This window comes from Stenella coeruleoalba, assembly GCF_951394435.1.
Source record: "Stenella coeruleoalba genome assembly, chromosome: 11".
Classification (NCBI taxonomy): domain Eukaryota; kingdom Metazoa; phylum Chordata; class Mammalia; order Artiodactyla; family Delphinidae; genus Stenella; species Stenella coeruleoalba.
Genome location: NC_137157.1, coordinates 31,474,494 through 31,486,427, shown reverse-complemented (window position 1 = coordinate 31,486,427; position 11,934 = coordinate 31,474,494). Strand labels below are relative to the sequence as shown.

General features: G+C 43.6%; 1 protein-coding gene across 2 annotated transcripts in view; it reads right to left on the bottom strand.

The window, feature by feature from the left end:
* KITLG (KIT ligand) overlaps positions 1-11,310 on the bottom strand; it is an 88,618-nt gene extending 77,308 nt beyond the window's left edge. For both annotated transcript variants that reach the window (XM_079938137.1, XM_079938140.1), the window contains exon 1: positions 11,106-11,310. In XM_079938137.1, the coding sequence (XP_079794263.1) occupies positions 11,106-11,120 (15 nt within the window). In that variant the 5' untranslated portion in view covers positions 11,121-11,310. The remainder of the gene's footprint in view (positions 1-11,105) is intronic.
* Positions 11,311-11,934: the final 624 nt, after the last annotated feature.

Genomic DNA, 11,934 nt, shown 5'->3' with positions numbered 1-11,934 from the left:
AAACCGAGGCTCAGAGGATTAGCCAACCAAAGTGGGTCATCTAACTGCAGTCTATTTGGTTCATCACACCTCTGTTCTGTTGTTTCCTTCACCTGCGTTCAAATGATTCCAGGACCTTTTAGCAACCTTTTAAACAACTTCATTTCCACTAAACTGATAAATTACATAGCGATGCTGCCCCTAAGGGTGCTCCAACAGTCAATTGTTTCAAAAAATCTAACATCAATGCAGAAAATGAATTTTTACTATTCATGCGGTTGGACTGACAAGGAATTACAAAGCAAAGGTCACAACTTTAATGGCTGGTAGCTTTAACAAACAGACATAAGCATAAAGACATTATTAAGTGGTTTTCTAAAAATGATCACCGCCACCTAAAATTGTGTTTGGAAACAGCATGAAAATAGAGCAAACTGATTAAAGTAATCCCCGGAGCATCTTTTATCCCCCAAGAAGTTATTTTGCAACACAATTTTCAAATATTTAAAAACCTCCCCTCTGCCAAGAAAAGTACCATTTTATTTGAAAGACACCAAGGTTTCGGCAGTAATTCTTAATTCCATAAATTAAAATGGCATTTTTCCAGTTTATAAGGACCTCGCACACAACAGGTCAGCTGACGCAGGCATTCGATGGCTAAGGAGACTGAGGTGGGAGAGGCTGGGGACCAAACCCTGGATCCCCGACTTGTGGAGGTGCTGCTGCTCTTCACAGCCATTTACCCTCCTGCGTGGTCCTGACAAGCTGCATCAGAAGCAACCTCTCGCTCTCCCGGGAACCCTGCTTCGCTTGCTCTCAACCTTCCCCTTATAAGATTAAAAAACCATCATCTTCACCCGCAAATTTTTTTAAAAAAAAGGCTTGAGTCTTACAGATCGTATGTATATGTATATTTAAATATGGGTCCATTCCATTGACGTGGTCCAATGGAATCTAGTTTTTAGAATTAAATAGGCTTGGGCTTCCCTGGTGGCGCAGTGGTTGAGAGTCCGCCTGCCGATGCAGGGGACACGGTTTCGTGCCCCGGTCCGGGAGGATCCCACGTGCCGCGGAGCGGCTGGGCCCGTGAGCCATGGCCGCTGAGCCTGCGCGGCCGGAGCCTGTGCTCCGCAACGGGAGAGGCCACGACAGTGAGAGACCCGGAAAAAAAAAAGAATTAAGCAGACTTGGCTCCAAATCCAAGCTCTTCCACTTACTTGCAATTTTTTTCCCTTTTAATCTTGGTTAAGTGTTCTTAATCTCTCTGAACTTTAGTTTCCTTGTTAAAAAAAATGAGATCAATAATCTCTCTTTCATAACATTTTTTTTTTTTTTTGGCTAGAATCAAATGAGATATTCCTGTGCAGTTTGTGGCCTGGTGCCTCATCTATAGTGAGTAATCAACGGATATTAACATATTAACTAGTCTTATTCATTCTTTCTCTTGTTTTTTTTTTGGCCGTGCCCCGTGGCATGTGGGATCTTAGTTCCCGGACCAGGGATCAAAACCATGCCCCATGCATTGGAAGTGCAGAGTCTTAGCCACTGGACTGCCAGGGAAGTCCCCTATCCTTTCTCTTCTTAAGCAGCTTGTCTTTTGGCCTATTTTGTATAATTGTTGCCTTTCGTAGAAAGGGGAGAAAGATAAAGGGGGTAAAATTGGAGGAAAATTTTGTTTAATTTGCTAAGAGTGCTTGCGAGTGTTAAAGAAGGTAGATTGTGTATAAATAAGGCAGTTAAGGTATTAAGCTCTATTATTTTAATTCATTTATTCATGCAAGCCCTATAGCCAAAGGCAGGAACTGTGAACAATGAATTTATGTCTTACAGCATGTGGATTTGCTGAAAGCTTCCATGATTCCCTCCTCTTGCAGAGAAGGAACTGATTATTTACTAAGAGCAAGTACCTGTGCCCTTACACAGCCTGTCTCACTTAATCACGACATCAGTACTACCAATAGATAAGTTATTTCTGCACCCATTTTAAAGATTGGGAAGGAAAAGTTCAGAGAGAAACACTTACTGAAGGGCACACTGCTAGTAAGAGGCCGAACCACTACTACATTTGATTCAGTCCAGTGTTTTCTGTATTCTCACATGCCCACCAGTTTCACTTAGTAAATAATAGTGCACATTCACTGAAAATTAATACTGTAAATGGGGAACAAAGTAGCCTTTCTAATCATCAACCAGACACATCTGTGTATAACAGAGCCAGGACAGTAGTTAAAATTTGCCTTCTGTTAAAAAAAAAAAGAAAAAGGTTTCTAAAAAAGGTTGTTGGCACTTAACAACCTGAAATCAGGCATTTATTTATTCAACAACATTCCATCTGTGTTCACTGAACCTCTAGTATGAGCCACTCTGCTAGGTAACTGGAATCACAAAATTTTTGTTGCCAACTATTACAGGCAACTGTTTTTAATATCTGAATTGTGTTTGTTTTTGATTTAATGTTCCTATAAGCAGAACGTGTATCTTTGAGGTTCTGAATAGGCCGCACTAATATACTGTGGCAGTGACAGCTAAATCTCTTTGGGTGTTAATCATGACCATAAAACACTTGGAGTTGGCACGTTAAAGACCTTTTCCTCATCTGTGAATTGGGGTTTAAAGAAAACAGTACCTACCTCCCAGAAGAAAAGTTCTTTGAATTCATCTTGGAACTGTTTTCTACTAAATGCCATTTTGGCATGATCTTATTATCAGGGTGATTTGATTTTACAAAACAATCATGAAAGTATTTAAAATGGATACACATTTAAATGTCAAATGCTTGACACAGACTGTAGTAAATTTCATTCCTTCAAGCTGAATCATTTATGTGTGACATTTATACAGAAATGCAAACAATAAATGGTCAAATCGATAAAAGTCTATGGAATTGTTTAAGACTAAGAAAGATCCAAATTTCAAACGGGGAACTATTTTTTATAGTCCACTATTTTCTAGTACTGTTAAGAGGTAGAGTACCATTATGGCCGTAGTACATTATAAACAAATGTGTCCTAAACTTTTAAAGTATTTTCCTGGGCAGGGGTTAGGAATTAGAGAAAACAAAACTGTTACAATTTGTTGCGTAACAATGGAAGGATTATATAAACCCTATTTTGTCGTTTGATGCTTTTCTACACAGAATTAATCTCATCCAGCACTAAAAACATTATACTAATATCGTCCTTTTGATTCTTCATGAACGTTTTCTAACTACTTTATTATCCCTGCATTTTAGCAACCCCTTTGCACCACCTGGAAGCAGAAAGCACCAGCCCAGCTCCTTTTACTGTGATAATTTATCTTTCTAACAAACAGTAGAATGACCTGTGTTAGTTCTCCACCTAACAGAACACATCAGAGATCTCTGGGTAGGGCTGGCTGAAGATAGCAGCTTTCTAAAATCGCCAGAGATCCAAACTAAAGTAATCACAGAGGTTTTAGTCGGTCATCAAAAATGGAAATCCCTAACGTGTTGACTATTTCAGAAGTGTTAAACTGTAGGTTTAACACAGAACCATAAATAACGATGTGTGACTGCCGGGGTTTGTTTTGCAATCCTTGGGTTTTCTAGATCACATTAGAAACCCTTTTATATGAAGCACCTCTACCCTGCCTCCCTCCTCCCATCTAAAGTTCGGCAGTGAATGTAAATTTTAACAGCCATCCATATGGACAACGCATACCAGGAAGGGTGCAAGGCCTTTATAAACACAACCTACTTTCTTTGCAACACTCTTCTTGGAAATCAAGGAATCTGTTTTTTCACAAGGTAGCTGTATAGGAAGGCTTTGCGAAAGGGACCCCAAGTAAACAGTGGAAAACTCAGCACAACGGGGTTCCTCACAATAGACAACCACTATTAAGCTGTAATTTTTAGAGGCAACCTGGTTTACGACCACTCAAACACTGGTATTTAGAAGAAACAGGCCAATTACAAGATGTGATTCAGCCCTGGACTTTAGTAAAGGCACTTAAATGGAAAGGTCCTTGGCTTCAGAGATTTCAAGTCAAGAGGAAAAAGAGGCAAAAGTGCTAAGCACCCACAGGGCTTTTAAACAAAAGATGAACTTCCGCTCCTGAAAGGGCAACAGAGTATGTGTATGCAAGACAAACAACGGCCCCCTTCAGGCTGTGCTCTGTCCTCCCTGGTCTCCAGTGGGGGCACAGTATGCAGTCAGGGTACATTATACAGTGGGGATGCCCTTTCTGCAAAGGTGAAGGAGGCTGGGGCTTACTTTTTCCAGTGAGCACTGACGATGGCTTTGCTCTCGCTCTCTCGTCTTGTGCACCCTTTTGCTTGGTCACCCTAGAGAGCAAAGGCATTCTTTGCAAGGCCACTGTCAGATTTTTGAGCTGCTGTCTGTGCACCAGGAACACAGAAAAGGTACCCTAACTGCCCCCTTAGAGACTACATTCTAATCAGCAGCCCTCCAAGCCCCAAGGCAACAGCTACACCTGCAAAGTCAAGTGCTGAATTCCTTCATCCAGATAAATGAAAGATAGCTACTGCTACTTTTTTTTTAAGTGTCTGGATCATTGCCTCAATTCTGAACACGGTTTTAGCAGGAAGTTCACTAGATTTTGCTGGTGCTTAGAGCATTATCATCATTGTCACAGCTCTATTTTCTGCGGAATCCGTGGTCTCTTGCCTGGAGGAGGGGGTCCAGACCTGCAAAAAGTCAGGGCAAGGAGAGACTGAGACTCGGCAACGTGCCATCCACAGAAACTGTCTTTCCCAGAGGCAGAAGGGCTGCTACCTCCTTTTTCAGCCTCTGTGTCTCCAGCTGCAGACCTCTTCCCTTCACTCTTCTCAGGATTAACTCTAGGGCACAATATTACTGAGGCTCAGTGACTTGCCCAAGACTATGAAGATCCAGTGACCGGCCCTGGAGCCAGAACCAAGTGCAGGGTCCATACCTCTGATTCCCTGCACGGAAGTTCTTTCCACTACAGGATCAAATTCTCTCCATTTCTTCTCCACGCACACAGATATTGGAGACCGCAGGGGTAGAAACAATGAGCAAATACGGGAGGCAGACATTCATTAGTTATGTAAGATGACGTCCTCTGGCTGTCTGACTTTGCCTTATGATTCTTCTTCACTTAGAGGATTTAAAGATTGGGAGAGAGAAAGTAAAGATCCCTTTCAACTACGGATATTGCCCAGATAGCAAGTGCAAATACCATTCTTGTTATAGAGGAATATCAAGTAGCAGGTGAAAAGGCTAAAAGTAGAATAGTCTAAGTTGAAATCTCCTTCATTTCTCCCCATTGGCTGCTTTATCATCATAAAAAAAGGGTTAAAATTTCTATTCACACCAAAGCAATGACTACATGAATCTCGGAACCAAAGGAAGCTAAAATGCCATCTGGTTCAAACATCTATTTTACTACTACCTTAGACACAGAGAATTCTAGAACTGGAAGGCACTTAGAAATCACCTAGTCCTACTCTCTCATTTTACAGTGGAGGAAACTGAGGTCCAGAGAGATTCAAATGTCTTCCCGAAGTCATACAACATAGTATCTGCGCTAATAAATGAACTCCATCCCCTAATAACCAAGTCAATGTGGCAGCCTAGAAAAAAATAGTAAAATGTAGTCAAAAGACAAAGAGAGTTACGTAACAGACAGTCTTCCTTTAGATGACACACACTGCAATTTTAGAAAAAGATCCATGAGGCCTAATTATAAGAAAATCACCCCCTATCACCTCCATTTTTCTGGACAGAAGGAAATAGGTAGAGATGGGATAATGACAATTCTCTCCAACTCCCAGCCCCTGTAAACAGTTTTTATCATGCCCATAATTAAGTGAAAAGGCAAAAACATCTCACTGCATCTATAAATCAGTAAGTCTATAGTCAATGGTTTCTATGAGACAAAGTCTAAATAAAATAACCCTGAAAACAGCATATATTATAAAAGCATCCTGGTGTTCCTTCAATTTGTTTTATAAATTGTTCTGACTACACAGGTGGCTAACACCAAAGAGTCTCCTGCAGGTGCTCATGATTCATGTACTAGAAAACAAAGATAAAAGATCACTCCTGACAGATTTATATCCAAATGCCTTACCCTAATTTACGAAAGGGAACATTAAGGAAACTGAGAAAAGAAAAAAAAATCTCCCAAACTTGCATAATGAAAAAAATTAAAATGTCACTACATGTTGCCTGATAAAGACAATAAAGACACACTGCAGACACGAATGCTTGTCCTCACTCTGAAGAGCAAGTTCACGAACACCAAGGACAGGAGACTGACCCAGTCTCTTTAGTCTAAAATGAAATAAAATAAACCCTCAGAATCAGACAAGAGGCACTTAGAAAGCAAAAGTATGGAAATATGAAAGTTAATCAGAGATGGTGATTATATTCCCATTTTCGATTCCTATTTTCAATTTTAACTCTTACTTTCACTTTTTAAGAAAAACTTTAGGGCTTCCCTGGTGGCGCAGTGGTTGGGAGTCTGCCTGCTAATGCAGGGGACACGGCTTCGAGCCCTGGTCTGGGAGGATCTCACATGCCGTGGAGCAGCTAGGCCCGTGAGCCACAGCTACTGAGCCTGCGCGTCTGGAGCCCGTGCTCCGCAGCAAGGGAGCCGCCATAGTGAGAGGCCCGTGCACCGCGATGAGGAGTGGCACCCGCTTGCCACAACTAGAGAAAGCCCTCGCACAGAGACGAGGACCCAACACAGCCAAAAATAAATAAATTAATAAAATCCTACCCCCAACATCTAAAAAAAAAAAAAAAGAAGAAAAACTTTAAAGCATTTATCATCTCTCCTGCCACAGATAACCTTTCTTTTCATACATTCCTGATTTGATAGTACAAACAGGTATCAGTTTATAAGGCTGAATGCAGAGATCCAGATTTATGAAAATTTGGTCTCTGTGCTTTGATGGTTAAGCAACATTTACCTGCAAAAGCTAGTTTTTTTCTGGCTTTTAAGTTAGTCGGCAGGCAATTCTCTTCTCGGGGATAATAAATTCAGACTGTAACTACAGTAAGCCACTGTGCTGGGATACAGACATATATAAAATCTCATTTAATCCTTACAGATCTTTATAACTATTTTATAATCATTGTACAGATTGCAAAATGGAAATCCCAAGAAGTTAAACCATGTGCCTAAAGTCATTTGTCTTACCAGTGGTAAGACAGGAATTAGAATCAAAGTCTTGAAAAGCTAGAACCTAAGATCGCTCCACTATATCTCAGGTGTTCCCTAGACATGGTGGGGGAAGGGCACACTCAGTGGGGCTCGCCGGACCATGCAAGAAACCTCCAGTTTCAGACTAGCTATTTGGGGAGAATTTTTTTTTAATGTTATTGGTGGTGATGGAAAGATTTCAATAACCCTATCATGATAGCATAAATGTGATTCATAACTTGCGATCTCCAAATCAGCAGTTAGATATAAATAAAATTTGGCGATTTTAATTGGTTTGGCTTGGGCCGGGCCTTCAGACTTCCATATGGTTATTTTCCTTGTTTTATGTTGCATGTAATCGACTTAGCACTTGAGTTTTAAAGTCTTGGCAGAATCTATCAATTAAAAGCTACAAAAATTAGGATTGTTCAAAGCACACATTCCAAATGGAGTGATTTTAAGGACAAAATTTAAAAATGCTCTTTTCATAAATGTTAAATTTTTCTGTAAACTTGCATCATCACCCAGATGACAAACTTCATACAGACAAAAGAGGGATATTTTCTCTGGAAAAACAAAAGCTAATAAACATTCTATTTGCTTCTTCTGAGAACTAATGTGTGCCTAAAATGGCCTTTTCTACACCGTTCGCCAGATGAATTTTTCCTATCTTCATATTTCTAAAACTGACAGCAGTCATGAAAACTCTCACAGACCAGACCATCTCAAAACTAAAATGTGGGCTTCCCTGGTGGCGCAGTGGTTGAGAGTCCACCTGTCAATGCAGGGGACACGGGTTCGTGCCCCGGTCCGGGAAGATCCCACGTGCCGCGGGGCGGCTGGGCCGGGAGAGGCCACAGCAGTGAGAGGCCCGCGTACTGCAAAAAAAAAAAAAAAAAAAAAAAAAAAAACTAAAATGTAAGTACAACATCAATAAACATGGCACCAGCCCTGTTAAACTGATAGCACTTTTATTTATTTATTTTTTTTTTTGCTGTACGCGGGCTTCTCACTGTTACGGCCTCTCCTGTTGCGGAGCACAGGCTCCGGACGCGCAGGCTCAGCGGCCATGGCTCACGGGCCCAGCCGCTCCAGGGCATGTGGGATCTTCCCGGACCGGGGCACAAACCCGTGTCCCCTGCAACGGCAGAAGGACTCTCAACCACTGCGCCACCAGGGAAGCCCAGCACTTTTCTAACTGGTCTTGCAAATTAATGTCCAATTGTTATTTAATATACCAGTTTATCAGAGTATTACATTGAAAAAAATGATTATACATTGAAATAATGTTCTTTCTAAGCCAGAGACACAATTCCCTTCAGAAAACGTAAAACCACACAATATGGATAAAATACATTCAGAAATCTGAAAAACACAAAATGCTTTCATTTCTGTAGACTTGTGACTAAACTTATTGTTAAAATTGCTCCTCACGACTACTGCCCATGTAATTATTTCCCATATGCTAAAAGTTCATCACACGTGCTAAATAAATTAAAGAATCATTTATCAAACCTCAAGTGGTTGTTGGTGCATTTCCACATTTATTTAGCTTGACTGAAAGTCCAGAATGCCTGGTGTCCCTGTGATTCTTGGAGAGATGCACAATTCAAGTGTATTTTTAAAATTATCATTAAATTCTCATTTTATATCTTGGGTAATGGAAGGGTACACAACTGTTTGTTTTATAACAGAACTCTGGAATTGATGCCATCTTTACAAATGATTATTTAAACTATTGAATGTTAATAGATATTCCTCCCTGGCAAATATAACATTAGATTCAGTAGAACAATCTTACAACTTAATGTCAGATTTCCTTATGCTACTCTCCATCCATACAGAGGTGCACAGGAAATTTCTTTGTAACTTTTGGATTAGAAAATTTAACAATATGAATGAGGATCTAAGCACCCTCCCCCATTTTCACTGATTATTTCATTGATTTCATGCTATTTCCAGGGTCCCCTTTTTCTGTGGCAAGAATATGGAATTGCTAGACGTATCTTTAAAGGAAACCTTGAAGGTCATTAGATCCCAGGCAATGAATGCCTTCATTCACCAAGGGCACTGCCCTCCTTTGCCTTCAGTCCTTTAACAGCAGCAAGTTCCCCCAAAGGGCTTGCACTTTTACTCGGCCTGAGCAGGTCACATTTCTAAAATATTTAGCTGCCTGCAGTGTCTCTGGTCAGCAGTACTGAGTCACTAACACCAAGGAGTTTCAGGCTAGTTTGACCTCTTTCTAGTTTTCAATGGAATTATCCCATGTAATCCAATTTACACAGCCATTTAATCAAAGTGAGAAAGGAGATTACAGAGCTCACTTTTGTTTTGCAAAGCAAGGGTGCAAGGATCATCAATCCTACTGACTCTCAAAGTGACTTGATAGTACATCGCCCCCCTTTGGATTGTTGGTCATTAACCTGATCTGTCTCCAGTGATCTTGTTTAAATAGGAAGGTTTAGGCTCTTTTCCTGAACTAGAAGGTAGCGGTTTCTCCACCCACATCTCACCACTACCATTCACGTGAGCAGATGCTACTATAACAAAGAATTGGTTCCCCGTCCGCCCATGCTTATTATTCCACAAAGCAGAAAGCATGTACGAATCAAGTAATTAGATTAAAACTTCTCTTCTGTTGCCAGTCTTTAACATTTGCATTTCAACAGCCCGCTGTGGTGATCCCAGGTGCTTTGCCTATAAACTAACCTGCTTGCAGGAGAGGAACTTGCGCTCCGCTCCTCTCCTCGGTCTTGGGCAGCTGCCCTAGAGACTACACAAAAATTTCTTCCAGGCCACGTCCCTCCCTCCTGCCCTTTTCCACACGGGTGCAATGGGCTCGAGTCCTCCTACTCCCCTCTGAATATGTACCCTTCCCAGGTCTAGACACCTATTTAAAATATGACACTAAGTATGTCATTAAATAAAGCATTTTCAGCACATTCTAAACTGAAGATCTGTACCAACCTTTCCCCCACCAATTCCACCCCTTCGACACACTTCAGGAACTGCTATCTCCGACAGCACCTCTGGGGGGTGAAAGGGCAGCCTTACCCAACCCGCGGCAGATAACAGAAAAATTCCTAAGGGGAGAAGTAAGTGGAGGTAAGACCTGCAGTGGCAAAAAGAACTGTGCATGGGAGTACGGTGGCGGCCCTTTCTAAATCCAGATATCTGCTGCAAGAAAACAAACAAACTAAACTAATTGTACCCCTGGACGGTGCCTTACCACTGTGCTTCTGTATAATGCACAATTTTGCAGCACTGGGAATTACCTCAATAACTACCATCAGAGGTGCCCATTAACACACACACAAACAACTTTTTCTCTTCTGTAATGGAAGAAAGTGGGTGCAATGTGGAGGTATTACCCCCTTTAGAGCTCTCTTGCCTAGAGCCGCAAACCTGGCAGACGCCGCGGGAGTCAAGTTTCCCGGGGCTGGCCGGGGAGGTTCTCCGCCCAGCGGAACGCGGCCACTAAGGAACTCTGGGTTGGCTAAGTTCCAGCGGCTGCACCCGCGTCCGCACGAGCCAGGTACCCACCCAGGGGCTGCACAAAAATCTGGGTGCGCGAGCGAGCGTGGCGCGTGGGGAACTGTTGTAATGTCCCCGAAATCCACGGGAAAATGTCTGCGGTGCAAAGACATGCCTTTCAGTAATCACTTAAACTCTCCGGCCAAAGGACAGATCCTTCCATCTTACAGGAACTGCGGCTCCCGACTGACAGCTCCCAACTTAAGGGCTACAGCTCCAAACTTGACACGGGCTCCCTCTCATCACTCCCACTCCTCCTCTCCCAGGCTCACCCGGGCCGGGCGGCTGGGGCTCGCACGCCACACCCGCCTCCCCAGCGCCCTCCAGGCTCTTCCGGCAGGCACAGCCCCGAACACCCTGGCACTTGGGGCCGGGACGCGCCGGCCTCCAGGCGCGATTTTCTTGGAGAGCCAGCGAGCTCCCGGACGCGCCCTACTCACTTGTGTCTTCTTCATAAGGAAAGGCAGCGCTGTGATCCAGCCCAGGCAGCGGTGTGGCAACTCCGTTTAGCTGTTCTGGAGCTCCAGCATATTGCATGAGCAGCGGCTGCAGATAGTCCACGCATTGGGTAGCCCGAGCGCAGCGCCCTCTCCACTGCTCGTGCTTCGCGGAGCGCTCCCGGTCCCGGCGAGAGGCGGCGAGTGAAGCCCGGGTAGGGGAGCCGCCAGCACTTTTATACAGCTCCCTCCCGCCTACTCCTGACACGCCTCCTTCCCTTCCGGAGCTCCGGGGAAGCAAGGCTGGGCTGGGCTGGGCCACGGGAGGGAGACCCGGGAGGGCGGCCGGAGCCCCGCGAATACACCAGAGTTGGACAAATCAAGCCAAGCGTCCCCACGCCGGGGGGCCCGTGTGCACACGGCCGGGAGGCCACCAGGGCGCGGGGGCGCCGAGGGTGAAGCTGGACACCATGCAGCCGCCGCTCGCGCTGCACGCGGGTAGTCGAGAGTCCCTGCTCGGCCTCTTAAGATCCGCCGGGGCTCACCTGGCACCGCCGGGGGACGGAAGAAATACCTCGCGCGCTGGCGAGGGCCCGGAGCTCCCGCTTTTCTGTAGAGGCGGTGTGGGAGAGGTCACTGGGGGCCTAGCAAACAATTCGCCCCGTCCTGCTTTATGGAAATGTTTTTAAAGCTTAATTAGGATCTATATAGTTAGGCCATTGTCTTACCCTTGTTGTTTTTAAACAATTACTTTAGTGAATGAATATTTAATCATTGAAATAACAGTTGACTCAGGATTGAATACTGCTAAGGGAGATGCTGTTTCCAGAAT